At 38.3% G+C, this 17,972-nt stretch overlaps 1 protein-coding gene across 2 annotated transcripts in view; it reads right to left on the bottom strand.

The window, feature by feature from the left end:
- SEMA3A (semaphorin 3A) overlaps positions 1–17,972 on the bottom strand; it is a 237,616-nt gene that overhangs the window by 50,219 nt on the left and 169,425 nt on the right. For both annotated transcript variants that reach the window (XM_039571065.1, XM_019283654.3), the window contains 2 exons: positions 17,603–17,696; positions 10,712–10,831 (listed from right to left, as the gene is read on the bottom strand). In XM_039571065.1, coding sequence (XP_039426999.1) covers positions 10,712–10,831; positions 17,603–17,696 — 214 coding nt within the window. The remainder of the gene's footprint in view (positions 1–10,711; positions 10,832–17,602; positions 17,697–17,972) is intronic.

Genomic DNA, 17,972 nt, shown 5'->3' with positions numbered 1-17,972 from the left:
ACATTGACGTTTCCACTTTGTTGTAAAAATAGGCTTTTAATACTACACAGTATTTAGTAATCTAGTACCAGCCATCAGTTTGATATCAGCCGTGACATTATTTAATTTTCAGAATCACAGAGGTTAAAGCTCACTGAACTATAAACAGTTGGAAACATGGAGTGTAATCCCAAGGCACAGCTCTGCACAAGCTGTAATTTAAATCATATTGCATGCTAAGCTGAAAAGGCAGTGCAGGTCCCAGAGGGCATGAATAAATCTGCAGTCACTGATTTGCCACACACATTTGTGTTGGGATTCTGTAACTGTGCAAATGTGATGTCTTCCTTTAGAGCAGAGGACCTGTCATCTACTGAGATTTGTAATTAAATAACCCAAAGAACAAAAGCAATTACTCAGCCTTACAAATATTCAGGCTGAAATGTGTGCGATTTCATGAACAAAGAGAAGGGGAAGTTCCGGAGACAGAGAGAAAGGGAGGCTTTGAGTCTGCGATAATTCATCTGTGCCTAGTGCTAGTGGAGGCTTTAATGTATAGAACAGGTATTCACATACCTGGCTTACTTTGAACTAATAATTCCGTCATCACAGACTCCACTGTGAAGTGGATGTTTCTCCAGCTAAGGAGCCAATTATGCTTCCAGCTGGCTCCATGCCACCTCAGGTGCCGGCTTTGAGCAATCAGTTGTGTTAATTGCAAGCAACACTAAATGCCTTTTGGGACAAGCAATTCACGGTTCAGGAATGTTAGTGTGAAGGGGGTAGGTTCAGCCGCATTACTGAGAACAAATCACAGAGTTTGCACAGGTCGCAGGCTAAGAATTGGAATTTTATGGAATGGGGGAAAGAGGTGGGAACAGACTAAGGGGCTGTATCCTCATATCATTAACTCTGCTGGGCATCTCAGTTAATTGATGGGGTGGGGGCTATGTGGTGGGCTGTGTGGCGCCCTTCATATTTTGAGCTCAGCAGCTCTGTCCTCCCATTCCCCTGGGTCTGCCAGGCATTCTGATCCAGGCCAACAGGGCTAAGACATTGGTCCAAGCAAAGATACCTCAACTGCCCATGAACATTGGCTCCTTCACAATAGTTGGTATTTTCCTTCTTTCTATTTGTCATAGTGGGAAAACAATAGTTTTTAAAATGCATAGGGATTGTTTGATACAAAGGAAATATTACAAGAGTGATAATAACAGTGAATAACAAAAATGGATGATGAAGGGTAAACATATATTAAAAAAATAGCCATTGAAGGAATGAAGAGTAATAATGAAATGGCCACAGTAATGAGTAGAAATCAGATCTTGGCTGCATAGGGGTCATTGTCATGTTTTGTCAGCTACAGATATGGCCTGTTGTATTTTTTAGTATATATCTTTTGACTCACTACCTGGATAACAAGCTTTAGCCAGTCATTTATTCACAAGCATGGATTTCCAATATATTTGTCCATAAGCCCCCACACCAGCACTATTTAAAAGAAGAACCCTGCCCAAATGTTGGAGTTGATGAATGGGAAGCTTGGATTGAATCACTAGAGATAAAGGGAGTTAGTGTGTGGTGGGGAGTGGGAGGAACTGGTACAAACCTCAGTCTGCAGGTGCTTAGAAACAGCGTGGAGGCTCAGGAAGTGTCTCTAAAACTCTTTAGAGGCTCAGTCCCTGGTGTCCAACATGGATGTACAAAGAATACTTCTTAAAACAAAGCCATCTTATTTCTCCCTTTAACACAGACTAAAACATTGCCAAGCACTTTTGCGTCTGAAGCTGTGAATTTCATTAAATTCAATGCAACTCGCTCAGCACTCACTATTTTTGTGTGGCTGAAACCTTTAATTCTCTCCCCACCGCCCCATGGCCAGCATGCTCCAGTCACATCACACTTAACCTTTGCCTTGGCTTCTCAAAAAAGAATTTGTTTCACTCTATTCACGGCTTCAACATTTTGGCAAACTGCACTCGAGCACCGCGCTGGGCCTTTATATTGAACACACTAATCTGATTGTTTTTCCACTCTACAAACTTTGGGTCAACAATCAAGCTGCTGCCAGAAACTAATTAATTTGCAAACAGGCCCCATTTTCACAGGGGGAGAGCTTTTGAAACCTATGTCAGCAGAGCTGGTCACACCATGGTGACATGCATTGTCATGGCATCCACTTTTCGGGGTAATTCTCCTCACTAATTTTTCACCACACACATGAACTCAAATTACCCAGTCAACAGTAAATCTCTATTGAATGCCCACCAAACTCTGAACATGGTGGCCAAGAAGAGGAAATTGGTATTGACAGGGTCATCACTCATTAAATTGATGGCTAGAGCAGAAGGAAAAAAAAAAAAATAACACAAGAACGTAAAAAGAAAATTCAGATGTATGTCATATCCCAATAAAGGGGGCTGTAACAGACCCACTCCTCCTTTGTTTAAATCAATTAGTATTCTGCTGTGTGACTCCTACAAGCAGATTTCTGCTTCACTTTTCTGAAAAACTGGTTAGTGACTTTTGTGAACAAGAAAGGAGGCACAATTTGGTAGCTAAAAGTCACTGTTTTTCAAGCATCAGAGCTGTGATGAGCTCTCACAGAGATCATGGGAAACGTACTTGAATTTGCAAGGCCTATAACACAGAGGCTTTGTCTTTGGAATCCTGCAACCTAATCTGAACTTTCCTTTTGCTTAAGCTGATTTGGATCTCTGCAAAGATGATAATTACAAAAAAACTGGTGTTGTATAACTTAAAGTAGGTTCTATACCAAAAGCAAAGCAAAATGCAAACTTAGAACCTGAACACTACACCTGTTCTGGACAAATGACTCTTTTTTTCCTACTGAGATTTATCTCCAGGGAAAAGGGAGAGTCTTCCTATGAACTGATGCATGTGGGTAACAGATAGATAGATAGATAGATAAATATATAGATAGAAATTATCTTTTTAATCATACTGAAAGGAGTACACAAAGCTTTCTAGTAGAGGTTATTGTCACTGCTTGAATAATATACTAAGTTTGTCACCTTAGGTGGACAGACCATGACTTTACAAAGCCATCCACTGCCAACTCCATAAGTTATCCATTGAAAAAAATCCATAGGAAAAAAAAATCCATATTAGGTTAAAAAAAAAAAAAAAGAAAAAACGCTTTTTAGAGGAGATAGAATATCACTGGGACTATTGATAATCAGAAAATTGCAGGTGTTTTTCACCAGTGTGAGAAGGGCACAGAGCTGCACTATTCCTACTGAATGTACTCCTAGAGTGCTCATGCAGATGGATATTTACACAGCTCCTGCTGCTGAAAGAGGCAGAAGAGAGTCAGATTTGTTCTTCTGAAGGAGAGAAAACTATAGAAAGCAATTCACCTGCATCATCAAATTTGAATCTGAACACCTAAATGAGATCACCAGTTTTGCCCAGTACAGAGATACATTGATTTATCCACATCCAGCATCTACCCAGAGCTTGTTCTGGTTCTTTCATCCAACTGCCTTCCAGAGAAGGTGATGGGAATGGCTGCACTCTCAGATCTCCCCCAGCATGAGACTCATCAGGATTTACTGGGCTGTGGGGCTGTTAACCTCATATATGTTGATATGTTGACCTTTCAATTCACAATTTAGTAAAAACCTTAAAATTTAGCAATTTTAAGGCACATCACCAATAGACCAGTTCAGTGCACAAGAGTGAGTGCAGATCTCAAACTGGCCATCACTGCTAAGTCTCTTTTAAGAAAGACTATGCTGCAGTGATCTGGTTGGGACCGGGGTCATATCCCACACTGCTTGTCTTGAGAGCCATGAACTTCTTTCCTAAAACTGTACTACACGCAGCAGAACAACTTTTCTGGTCTCCAGCGGAAACAGTGAACAAAGAACTCTGAGCTCTCCCATTATTTTTGATCTTATATGCACTATAAAGATCACAGAATGAAAGAACTGCAGCAGAGCATGGCTTCTAATCTACGCTCCCAGCTATTACATTTTTTTGGTGTGGATAGTAAGGCTGACCAAGTTAAAACCCATAAACGAGCTCATGGTTAACCATGTAATACAAACATATCCTAAGTTAGGTTCCTGGACTAACTTGTATCCTGACTTCCTGAAGCATACTGTGGCTATAGCTCAGACCAATACATTTACTGAGGCAAGTCTTCCTGCTCCAGGTCATATTCTCTATAGTGTCAGGAAGCCTCCAAAATGTGCAGTCAGACCAGGAGAATGTTCTCTGCTGCTTCATCTTTCCTACCCGCTTTTTCCACTCTAACCTTGAAACTTGTCCTCTGGCTACTTTTACCACCTTTTCAACCTAAACAGAAAAAAACAATCTCATCCACAGCACTGACATTTAATGAAGACAATTACCTAATCCTAGGGGCATGGGAGGGAGAGAGAGCGAGATCTATTTCCTAGAATGATTTCAAATAATTTCATTTAGGCCACTTGATGGGAAGATTATATTATTTCTGGTTGTCTCCACCCACCATCTTCATGACCTTTCTCACATCCACTGAAACTGTTCAGTGCATTCTCTAATTGCTACTTGGTCTTAGATTTCTGAACCAAATGCTTCTCTTACTTTGTATAAAGATACAGGGAAAAGTTATCAGACAGGTTCAATTGAATCAGCTGGTTCTGGTCAAGCATTCAGCAGGGCCTTTGGCTTCCTGACCTGTAACCATTTCAGATCAGTGACAGGACAAAAGTCAAGTAATAACAATAAGAAGTAATAATTTATTTAGTGATTTCAGAAATTCTACGTTTCTTCCAAGAAAAAAAAGAACAGTTTGTAATAAAAAATGTATATAGAAGAAGCTTGTTAGATTGCAATGAGAAAAACAACTTAAAATTCATACTCAATCTCTCAAATATGGATCTACAGACTTAAGGGAGAAAAAAAAACTTGTAAATTGAGTTTGTGTGCCATTCTGTTCACAGTATTATGCCACCGTCACCATAGTTTCTGAGCACTTCCTAGCACTGTGTTAGGTGACATTAGCATTTGTCACACATGGAATTTATCACTGTGAAATTATTTATTACTATTCTTAGCAATGAAGATAACGGGAATGGGGGTGGCAGGACGTATTGAGTGAGAAATGAGACTTGCATATATGGACATGTTTTGTTCCTGCAAGGGTCGGAGTTGTTCATGCCTCTGTAAGCCATGGTGGGAAAGTGTGGAACTCAGTCCACACTACAGCCTTCATGATAGGACATATCAGCTGGTTAATGCAGTTCAAATACAGAAATGCATATTTTAAATGCAAGAGATCCTTTCACAAGAAAAAAAAAAAAAACAACACCAAAAGAACAACAAGAAAAATGACATACACAAAAAAATCCCCTCACTGTTTTCACTCATAAGGTTGTTTAAATATGACCTTGTAAATTCATGGGAAGGCAGACCTGGAAGAGGCTTCTTATTCTACTCATTGTAGTCTCTTGCAATGTCAGGCAAGTGTGCTATATAACAACACATAAAATGTTACCTGAGTTCCTCTTAAAACCATCTAGGCTGCCTCACTGACTACTTCTATTGGGCAGCTTTTTCTAGTTTCATTCCCACCATAGTTTAAGACTTCTAATTTGAAGACTAAGTAAATTCATATGCAGTTCACACTTTTTCTTTTTAAATCTCCTTTGTTTAAATAGCTGTCTTCTTAACAGAGATTTTTTTGTATTTGTAGCATCCATCACCTCCTTTCTCCAACAAGATCTTAGATGTATTTAATGAAACAATCCCAGGTGCAAGGATGGTTGGGTTCTGTCAGCCTGTTTCCACATCTGCTTACCTGTATTTTACTGCATGCCTGCATATCTGGATTAAGAATATGTAGGAGGTGAACTGGAAAATGGGAAACTGGGAAGGCATTTAGGGACAAGGGAGTAGCACATCACAGGGGACCATCAGTGGCTACGCATAGGTAGGGAAAGGGTTTGGTGTGGTTGACCAGAGACTAATTATAGGTTCAAGGATCAAAATATGTACACACCCAATTCTCAGCAAGAGTAATTAATTTCTAACATTTTGACACATTCAATGCATTTTATTAGAGAGGTAAAAATCCTATAAACTACGTGTAATCTTGTCTTTCTTTTGCCATACATTACTCTACTGTGCAATATGTATACATTCAAAATCATGTGCGTGTATTGCCAGTGCTGGGACATTCTACAAAGTGCCATAAGTGGAAACAAAGTGATGGCTACAGTTCTGTTTGAATGCCAGGAGAGTATCAAGTCCATGTTTCCTGCCTTGGACCCTGTTAAATTTAAGAGGACATTTTTTTTTTTTATTGAACAGTCACTCAGCTTCTATAATTCTCAGCTGTTTATGTAACCGTAAAGTTTACCAAGGACAATAACCTCGGGGGACTAAGCACAGTTACTACTCCACTTTAAAAATTAAGCCAAGGAAAGCATGCTAAAATAATATCATAGAGTGGTTTAAAACCATAAAAAGCAAGGAAATTCCAAGCCAAGTCTTGAAATCCAGACTGACAGTCTCTCTTAACCCCAGGTCTAGTAAAGAGGGTGAGTGAGGCCAGTATTTCTGGGGTGCAAACCAGATTCATAATACTGTCTTAATGCAGCTTTTGTGATTTCATTTCCTTTCAGATCTTTCTCAGCCCAACCCTGCTTTGCTTTTAAAATAAATGTTTATGGTTATTCATTTTACAAAACGTTAACAATTTAAGGCCAGATCCCCTGTGCTCAAGTCAGAGGAGATGAGAACAGCTTTAAACTCTCTCCTTCCACTCCTCTAATCTTCAGCTTGAAAACTGCCTTGGGTGCATTGCTTTTGCATTGCTCAGCATTAGCTCTGGTAGACTGCACTGCCAGTTCTGCCTTCTTGCCTCCAGCCATGCCCTCAGCCCTTGCACGAATGCTGTGGGGATGCTGTACAGCAAACACTGCCTGCTGTGCAGCAGGGAACTCCCTGGCACCAGGAGAAGCTGCTCCCACCTGCTCAGGCTTCCACTCATCTTTTCCTTTTAACTGCTGCAGCAGTTCATGGAAGCAGGACATGATCCATGCTTCTTCAAAATAACTTTATGGCTCTGAACTATGAGAGGCAATGGCACATTTAAAGGGAAACTTGCCTGTAGGCAAGACTTTGTAAGATATATGTGTAACATCAAAGCCATTGCTCCTTATAGTAAAGCTGGACAGGAGACATTTTTTCAACTTCAGCATTTTTTTCCCAAAAGTTCAAAACTATTCTCGACCCTCACTGGGACTGAGTAAGATTGCCAAAGCTTCTTTAATGCAGAGAAACTCCATGCATGTACCAGAGGAGTCAGGAATGTCTGGTGTGTGCACGAATGTGGCTTTTATCAAAGTACATGATTCAGTCGGGGCACTGAACTGCAGCTTTTCATATCCAAGATGACTTCCCTGAGCACCAGCTTATTTTACTGTGTTTTTGCAAAATGCTTCCTTGTCACATCTGGCCAGCTCTGTATCAACAATTAAATATACACTGCTACAGTGACTGATGTATGGCTCCCTAGCTTCTAGATGAATGTCCTGACTACATGGCTATAGAATCAGTCTCCCTTGTTTTATTTGGCTTGGTGACTGTTTAATTATTTATACAAAATGAAAACTTTAGAAGCCTGTGAGTATTTAATATCTCTAAAAGACTTAAGAAGTCTTTAAGAGCTGCTGGTCAGCACCTTCCCTTGGGCTGAGCACAGTTCTCTTCCTCAAAACATACAACTTCTATAAGAAGGTTGAACATCTCCAGAATGTGAGTGTGTGATCTCTGTAGGAACTCTGTGTTCCTGCTTAAATCCCAAAAACTTAATCACTCTGTGTAATGCTGTCCAACTTTTATGCCAGCTCAGGGCAAGACTTAATTTCTGGGAAAAGTCTGCAAGCTCTTCACGTACAACTGTCTTCTCCTCTCCATTTTTGGTACCAAACAGCTGTGTTTTCTGCACCCTGTTGGCTCTGACCTTAGTCTTAGTATGGAAAAAGCAGTTTAGTTCCTTCTCTGACTGAAGTAAACATTAGCAAGGTCTTAGAACTGGATGCCTCACCATCTAGCTATTAAACTCTAAGGGGATGAGAATTTGTCTCTAAGTTTGATCAGAACTGTTGGTTTGCAGCCTTCAGTATATGCCCATTAGAATACTGGTTTTTCACCTGAGGTTAAGCACACTGTAAAAAGCAACCGGGAAAGCAAACCCACCACTACACAGCAATCCATGTCTTTACTAAAAGACTTGTAAAGCTCTACAGGCTTAAGGTTCAAAAATAGTTTATACAGATCTTTAAAAAAGCAGTGTACACTTCATTCTTCAATGAGAGGCTGTTTCACTAAAAGTATATCCACTTTAAACACGTGCAAACACAGAGCTTCTTTTATAATGATATTTTAAAAAGACAAATAACAAATTTAAAACAATAATCAAATAATAATGCCTGCAGAGTTTCAAACCCAATCTATTATCATTTTTGGATTTCCATGTTAGTTGCTGAAATTAGGAGAGCTGTGTGGAAAGGCTGCCAGGATCTTATCACTGGGAAATTAACAGTAAAGCCTCAGAGCCTTTAATAGGAATGTTGTAGTGCAGATTTTAGGCCAATCTTTCCATATTAGGAAGGTAAGTGTATTAAATTGCAGTGGAGAGAGAGGTTTCAAAAATGTACTTAAGGATCATTCTCTATTAAATTATGGACAGTTATGAGAATAATTTCTAAAGGTTTCAATTTGATTCTTATCTTGTTTTAAATTAAATTTGAAACTTTCAATACAGAAATATAGTGCAAGAACTTTACTTAAGAGTTGGAAATCACCTTCACCTTGTGATACAAAAAATGCTGTCTTTCTACTTTTATGCTCATTTTGAAAAATACTTAAATTCAAGATCGCTTGAGGTTCATCAGCTCTTTATGTGTGACTGTCTTCTCCTCCCCACCTTGAGCACAAAGCAGTTGTGGTTTCTGCACCCTGTCAGATGTAACCCTAGTGCTAATTTGGGAAAAGCAGTTCTCACATTTGGAGCTGAAAGACTGATAACCGAATCCACAAAGGAATGACACATTTTCAGCAGTGTAGTACAGGGGCTGTGGACAATGGCTGCGCTTTCCCACTGCATAAGTCCCCCTGACTCAGCTGTCATTGTGCAAATCTACTGCACAAAAGCAGATTTTGCTTGCATGATTGGGCTTTATGTCATCATGACTATCATAACAAAAGCTGGTGTTGGTTATCTTTAACACATTATTACTCTACCAGGTATCAAGATAGATGGGTATGTCTATAACCCTTGTACTTTACTGTTTCCCGAAGTCCAGAAATTTTGTTTATTGTCATAATAAAATAACCCAAAGAATAAAATTTTTGGGTTACTGGGCAAGCACAGACTGTAGAACTTAAGTGTGGAAGACCTGAATCTGTTCTCCAGACAGACAGTAGTCACACGAGTTACAGCAAAACTAAATTTAACAGGATATACATCACATTCATAAACTTGTCATATTAAAATACAGATCCATATTTGTCATATACACGCTTCTATGACATGTGTATCCAATGTATGTTATATATAGAGTTGATAATCCAACCTGCAATAGCATCTTGTGGTTTTAATTATGAGTCAGGGTCTGATGTTGTAACGGATTGTATATACAGCTAATGTGACACCCAATTTGATACTACAAGGTTTTGACCAGCTAATAACAAACTGTGTATTAAAACATACTCTGCTCTTACACATTAAAATTTGTGTGAACAGTTTGCACTAAATTGCAAAACCACATAAGAAAGCATGAGCCTCAGCAGAGACATAAATAACATGGCTAGGAGCAAAAACTGTCTAAGAATAAAATAATTTGTGAATTCAAAAACAGGAGTGCAGGTGCAAGCAGTATGTACAGCAAAAGTAGAGCTAGTTAACTCTTAAAAAATTAAAGTTTAAATTAACTCAGCAACTATCGTTAGTATTACTTAATTCAAATGTCAGCTTTTTCAGACAACAAATTCTCATTTCCAAAATGCTCATATCCTTGTATAGCTAAAGCCAAGTGTAATTCCATTTGAGCTATTAGAAATTTGACTTCAGTAGAACTCGGATCGAGTACTCAGATGCATTCTAAAGTATTTTGGTTCACAAAGCCAAAATCAGATTTTCTCTGAAACTATCTTTTTCTCCCCAGACACGCAAATAAACAACCACAGGCTTGATTAGTAATATCCATACAATAATGTAAGCTATTGTGCCTTGCTGAACTATTGGATATTTTGAAACCAAATTGCTTGAAATGCCCAGGCCCCTTTTCTCTTTTTCCAAACTCTTGACAACTTTGGCTTGCTCAAGAAGTTCTGCTGATTGACTTTCTGCTGGATGTGGCCGTGTCCCCTTCAACCCAGCAAAAATTAAACCTTGTACAAGGCACAATCCTGCCCAAGGCTCTGGAGCTACTTTGTGTTGTTGTGTGGCTGATGCCTCCACAAGCCTTGAGCTTCTGTCCAACTTGTAGTGTCTGTGTGTGTTTTAAATTTAATCACACTCCACAAATCTCAGTGTAATTAAACCAAAAATGCTTCTTTATAAATCACTTTTGATTTGTTTAACTGGTTTAAGACAGAATTCTGCTCCAAATAAAAGAGGAGTGTATATGTCACAGATGTTGCTGGAACGAAGCTGTGTGCTAGTCTTTAATGGCTGGATGAGTGTAACCAGAGAAATGTATATTTTACATACCATTTAGCCACCGAGAGTCGTGCTGCTCTGTTCTGATGGGATGGTGATGCCCCAGAGTTCGGAAAATGGCAAAGTCCCTGCCCATGAAGTCTGCTGCTGTGCCAGAGTACAGTTCTCCATCTGTGGGAAGACATAATTGTAAGCAACATTCCTCAATTTTCTAGTCATGGTAAATCAGAGAAAGCTGTCATATGTTCATATTTTGCTAATGGGGATAATGAGTAAATTACAAAACAACAAGCCATATGCAACGTATTGTCATTGAAAATAGATTACTAGACCCAATTTCTCACTGCAGAGCCTAATTGTAACCTCTCACAAATGAGATGTATCTGCTGACTGCTGGTGCACTTCGCAAAAATCTGTTTGAATTCTTAGGCTGGAACAGTGGCAGCCAGCACACCTACCCTGGCAGGCAGGAGTATGCAGCCTCAGAAAACCTACCTAACTGTGAAATTGCCTTGTTTAGAACAGGAGTTTGGTCTGGAGACCTCCAGAGGCTCCTTCCAGCCTACTGGGTTTATGTAACTCTGGGAACTGAAGAGTCCAGCTCAGTCACTTTTGGTTCAGAAAGTCCTTAGATCCCTTCAATTTTTCCTATAGAAATTATGTGCTTTTTTCTTTGGTTGTTTTAAGGGGGTTTTTTTTGTTTTGTTTTGGGTTGGGTTTTTTTTTTGTTGCTGTTGCTGGGTTTTTTGTTGTTGCTATTTTGTTTTGGTTTTTTTCCTCTTTTTTTTCTGAGCAAGCAGATTCTCAGAAAACAGTATACTTTACAGGAAAGACAGAACATGCCTTTCTCCTTTGGCCACCTTTGTAATTGTGGTACTGGCAAAGGGCAACAGCTAAGGGAGAGAATAAACAAGATCATTCCCTGCTACCTTGACCCCCATGAATTTCACAGTGAACAAATGAACTACAAATTGCCCTATGATACTTCAGCCCATAAATGGCACGTACACAGCCTAGCTGGAGATGAAATTCATCCCAGTGTGTCCCTCCTCAGCCAGCTAGACGTGCCACAGGGGAGACTGAGAGAGGAAGAGAGTGTCTAAATTCCAAGGCGCAGGTCAAGTTAAATACCTGACAACTGGTAGAGACAGTAATAATAATAAGGACATTGTAATGAGACCCACAGAAAAGAACCAGGAATCAAAGTACAACACATCTTTCTGACATTAATCTAGAGCTATGAAATTACTCTGAATCAAAAATGCTAAAAATAAATTTTTAGGACTGTTTTCTACATCTGTAGGTGAAATGAGATAACCTACCCTGTACTGTTAATACGGAATTAAAAAGCATTATTCCTTCCAACTACTACTTTCAAGCTACCCATATTACACCAGTCCCTTGTGAAAAAGACAAGTTTGAGGATAAAACAACTCCTTCTTTAGCTAAGGTAATACATTTTTCATGGTCGTGATGAACTTTACTGTATCCTCATTTTAAAACACCCTTTTAGGAACAGGTTTATCATTTTCATGGCAATTTTAGGTATTTCCATGGTGGGACAACCAGATCCAAGCATGCTTATTGGATACCACTGGCATCTTTTCCCCTGAACACTGACACCATGAAATCACCAATTGAACCTACAGTGGCCCTGTACCATATGGTCAGGAAGGGTGAAAACATGATAGCGGATAGGCATGGAATTGAATGAATTCACAGTAGAGATTAGAAGCAAATAGACCAGTCATGCCCAGCAGGAGGTGTAATCAGAAGGGAAACAGAACAGCATATCATTAACTAACGATTTATCATTCTTCTATGTAATTTTCAACTTTTTTTGAAGGGGACACAATCACTTAATTATAGTGATTATTATGTACAGAGTATGCAGCTGAGATTTTAAAGATCATAAAACCTTTTTGCCTGTGAAAAGGGCTTTGATGCTATGCTTAACCTTTCTTTAACCTTATCTTCATTTTCTTGTCTTTCAATCCCTAGTGAGTTCTGATAAATCAATATAAATCAAAGGGGAAAGAAAATCCAACAAGGCCTATTTTTCTTCCTAGTTATCAACAGATCTAAAGGTCAATCAGTCAAGAAAAAAATCTATATTTAATACTATATTGTTAAAATTAAACAAATACAGTTCAAAAACTAATTGAAATCATAGATTTGATATATTTAGAATGGTAAGGTTTTTTTACACCTCTGTTTCTAACTTGATATATAAACACCACTGAAATTAACATATTTTCTAGGGTGGACTCAGCTCAACCGAAGAGGACACCACAAGGCTCTTGTGGCTGATACTTTTTCATCAATGGTGACAGGGTAAAAGTTTTGCCAATAACTGGCTTCAGCATGTTTCAAATGAGGAAGGGTCTGTAGAAAACTGTCTGACCTTTCTATCCTCCCTACTACAGCCCCTCCAAGTTTCAGTATACCTAGACCAGTGCCTGAGTTTGAACTGATCTGCTGCAGTCATGCAAAAAGGGGATTTTGACTTCTTCCAGACAGAAATACCAAGGAATACAATTTATTTTTGTAAGGCTTTAGATAATTTTTGCAAAATTCCGGGTGAGCCTCAAGTCATGTCCCAGATGTGCACATCCTTTGAGTTAGTACTATGCAAAAGCTATGTGAGGATTTTGCCTCCTGTCTAGATAGAAGTATATTCATCTTTGTTTCCCTGTGTATACCTTCTTTTGGACTGAAATTTACTCATTGCTTGTCTGGAAAATGATTCTTTAATGTCATGGATAGTCTTCACTGTGTTATTTCTATTGTCAGCAGTTTTAAAAGAAGTTTTATTAACTTTAAGAAGAAAGTGGAAATCAATAGTTTGAAAACTAACAAACATTTACCAAAGGGAAAAAATAAAGGAGAAAAAAGAAAAGAAAAAACTTGTCACTTTGTATTTCCAGCCCAGCAGCACAAAGGAACGACTGTCCAGAGCTGATGGATGGCCCTCAGTTGTCTGCATAGGAAAAAACTCTATGTTTTGGACAAAAAACACCTATTGTACAGGAGTAGCATGCTGACACATAAATGTAAACAGAAATACATATACTGGATTTACTAAATAAAGAGGGAACAATTAAAGTCCATAGTAATGCTGATTTTTGGAGGGGAGGAACCATTTTTGCCTGTACTGTACATAAAGAGCACAGAATTCTGAATAACTCCCCAAGGTCATGAGATATAAAGATGTTAAAAGCTAAGCAATATGCAGCTATTTGATATTCAGCTATTAAATAAGCTATTCAGCTTTTAAATAAGATTGCATTCTTAAAGAAAATAATTTGTGGAGAATATAGAACTGTAAACTTTCCTTTGGAAGTAATAAGGAAATTGAACGAATAAGGAATATAGGCAAAACCAAGCCTTGAATGTCACAATTGATCTCAACAGTAACAGGGTTCACAAATGAAATCTATTGTTGGTCAAAAGGTTTATTCACTAAAGTTAAGATTTTCGGACATAGCGGTGGTTTGACTTCAATTCTTTTGAAGTCAATAACTAAAACTTCCCAGAAAGTAGAGTAATTTTAAAATCTCGAACCTCATATGTACTTAGTAGCTCATTTCTAAGAAATAGAATACTAAAGTTCTTAACTGGTGAAAAGCCACTGTCTTTCAGATCATGTTAATACATATTTGGGAGCATTAATGCACCTAAAATGATTTTTTAAAATGAAAAATTAAATAATTGTTAAATTCTAAAATAAATTGTGAATTGCAAAAGAAAAAAAAAAAATTAATGAGACACAGGAACATAAACAGCTTTGAGGATTCCAGATAACCAAAGCTTTTGAAAATCCCAAATGGTCATTTCCAAAAAAAAACTGATATTGGCACAATGCTGTCTCCTTCTCTGAAGGGTTTTTTTTTCAACTATCCCAATAAATTCCTTTAGTCTAATACATTCACTGATATTTTCTCCTGTGATTATATTCCTTGGAAACCATGCTGCTTCTCATTTTTCTCCTGCACTGGAATACTCACAAGTGGTGCCCAGGGATTTCTTAGTCTCTACATTTCATGCATTAGCCCACTCAAACGGAGAGTGTTTAGTTAGCAGCACATAGATGGGAATGGCTGCACAGCGTCTTACATTACTAGGAACCAGTTATATCATGTTCCCAGCTGGCATTTACTTTAGGGTAGGGTAGCAATAACTAACTTTAATGAACAACTGTTAAAAAAATAATGAAAAATGTTTGCAGGTGTATGGAACAAGGAATACATACTGGAAAAATACTGGAACAATTTAATAATGATGAACTGTTTATTTTGGTTTTGCTTTAGTGTGGTTTTTTTGGTTTTTTTTTTAATACTGTTGATTTTTTTAGGAGAGAGGGAAAACTAAAGATCCCCTTTACACTGGTAAGAGTTTGTTTCAGCTGAAATACAGAATAGGCCTCATGGATACTAATGGCTATTAAAGACCTGAAGTTACTTTTTGCAAATAAACCTTCATGTTTTGCCCAAATGCCTAAAATTCACTTACCTAAAATTTACTTTCTAGTTACAGTGTCAAAAACATATTCATCTTCCACACTTTGAAAAACATCTGTTTAGTGTTTCTGATGAAGAAGAGAGACAATGTCTCCCTCCTGTATTTCACCATCTAAATTACTCTTCTCAGCCTTCTTTTTTTTACTTTCCTGATAGTTACTTTGCATTACTAATTATAACATTGCATTTTAATGAGTGCTGGGTAATTCCTTTACATAGTTGCCCTCTTAAATTTTAGTTAAACCATGGTCACTTACGAGGACAAATAATCTGGCACATGAGGGGCCAGTACCAGCTGAGTACCAGCTCAGCCCAGGAGAAGGGAAGAAGCAGTGAATCCATGTCCCTCTTGGTGTGACACCTTTGTGGTCAAGAGGCTCCTCTGGCCTTCATGCCCACACTCACTGCCTCACTCCCATGGTCCCTACTTCGGAGAGCAGTTGAACCAAACCTCTCCATGAAGTCATTGCTTGGCCAGCTCATCCCCTGTTCCTCAACTGTTTTGTGGGGAGGAAATTATTTTGCCTTGGGTCATCATTTTATCATAAAATGCAAGGCTTTTTTGGGAAAAAGAAGTTATTTTTTGGCAAAGAACCAGTGGTGAATTTGGTATACACCCTCTGAAATGCACACTGCAGAAAAGGGTCGATGTAAATGCAACATCATAATCAGTTACGCAGTGTGGCTGTGAGGCAACTTTAAGGAGGCAGAGAAGGCTGCTTGTGTTCAGGAGTGCAGGAATGCTAATTTTAGCTTCACCCTGAATTTTGTATAAGTGACTGAAGTAGAAATTTGTCACTGGCTCTGAATGCTCAATTTGCACCACGTTCTACTGTGTTAATACACCCAGTGGCTCTAACTGAGGCCTGATTCAAAATAAAAGATCATGCTCAGTCTACTCTGTATCAGAAGGAAATATACATGGAGTGAAAATTATAGTGACAGGAAGTGGGCTCAAGAAAGCAAAGATGTTTTAAAGACATGAAATCTAAGCCAAGGGAAATAAGATAATCATATTTGTGCCGGACTGAGTGAAAAAAAAAACCAAAAAGAATGTGAAAAGTTAGACGCTGTTGACTTTGTGCAGTTGCATACCGGGTATACCATGTAATACTGGCTTGTCATCATTCTCTTCTTTATTGTATACTAAAGTAAATAGTAAAGTTATTCGCTTGAGAGTAGCTCTGCCACAAATTCAAGTTGCTCCAGGCACTAATTTATACACTGGCCTTTCACACACACTTTTTTTTTCCTTTTCTGTTTGTATAGGGTACAAGTTGGAGCAAGATGTGCATGTCTTTCCTGTTTTTCCTGTTAAAAAGTGTGTGTCTCCAGGTTAGCTCATCACCTGGGATCATTATGGGCCTCTAAGATCAGGAAATGAGGCACACTTAGGACTAAATTTTTGTTGCCATCTACTTTGAATAGCTTAATTTTTAAATGCAATGGAAATGTAAGTAGACAGTAGGCAAGGCCATAGCCTGACAATATGGACAAAGGCCTGGAGAAAACAATGGGTCTTGTTATGTGTCATTTCCTGAAAACTTCTGAGATAAGAGAATCTCCAATTTTCTGAAACTATTGTTGGATTTGAAGTTACAATGAAGTGCCAGAAAATTACATGTAAGGATGTTAAAGATAAGGTGGCTACACCTAGGCAGAGTTGTTAGGGAAAGAAGAATCTGTTTCCTTCTAATTGTCTCACCAAACATCTTTTTGCCTTTTTTGTGAAGGTGAAGTAATAACAATGAACATATTTAATTCAATTAGATAAATTAAATCAATTAGATAAATTCAATCAATTGTATTAGTTCAATTAGATTGACACAGTCCAGTTGCTTCATATTTACATATTCCATGAAATAAGGATTACCAATTCAGAACAATTTATTTAAACCTTTTTTCTCTGGCCAGGAATTTAATTATATTTACTCTCAGACAGATCTCTCCAGCTGAAACATCACCTTAAGGCCTAGACCTGTGGCTGTTCATTGATCTTCAGCTCACATGCAAAATAAAGTTGGGTGACAGACATTCCTTGGCAGATAAACTGATGTAAGGAATTATTTATTCCTGCTCTCACGTAGCTTTCAGCTGTGCTTGTGTGACCACTAGTGTGGCCAGCCTGTAAAGTGGGTGACTAGAATGTCTCCACCTAGATGTGAGGAGGAAAAACACTATGCAGAATCAAGGTCTTGCAGGGGTATAAAGTGGCTCTTGTGATACCTGAATCTTGGTTTTCACCTCAGGACGCCTGGGTGAACTGTATTAAAAGTAAGTCAAAATTACTTTAACCTGGAAATAAATTGCATAAAACAAAGGCCTACCATAGGTGCTGCAAGGAGAAAAAAAAGCAGAAAACTGGCGAATTATTTACAGTGAATGCACATCTCATTCATTGAACTTGCTATGTGACACCTACCTATTAAAAGTGAAGCTGTCAGCAGTTTGGGATCATAAGGGCTTTTCCCCCGCCCATTTTCAAAATGTGACTCTTCCATTCTAAAAATGTTGTCCTGTGAAATAAAATTTAAAAAAAAAAAAAAAAAAGGGAAAGCAACATTATTTGATGAAAGAACACTAAAAAGTAATTTCAACTAAACAGAGTGCAGTGTATGTGAGTCATATTGGGGTTTGTGGCTTCAGGGAAGTCAAATTTCACTGGGTGAGGATCTGGTAAAAGTGCCCACCTCCTAATCAGTATGTGCTGAAGGCTAGTCAAAGGCAAAAATACACATAAACTGCTTGTGTCTCTCCTGCTCTACTTAACATATAATTTATTTTCATATTAA

Source organism: Corvus cornix, chromosome 1A, assembly GCF_000738735.6.
Source record: "Corvus cornix cornix isolate S_Up_H32 chromosome 1A, ASM73873v5, whole genome shotgun sequence".
Taxonomy (NCBI): Eukaryota; Metazoa; Chordata; class Aves; order Passeriformes; family Corvidae; genus Corvus; species Corvus cornix.
Note: the sequence above shows the minus strand (reverse complement) of the source record. Positions and strands in the feature narration are given on the sequence as shown.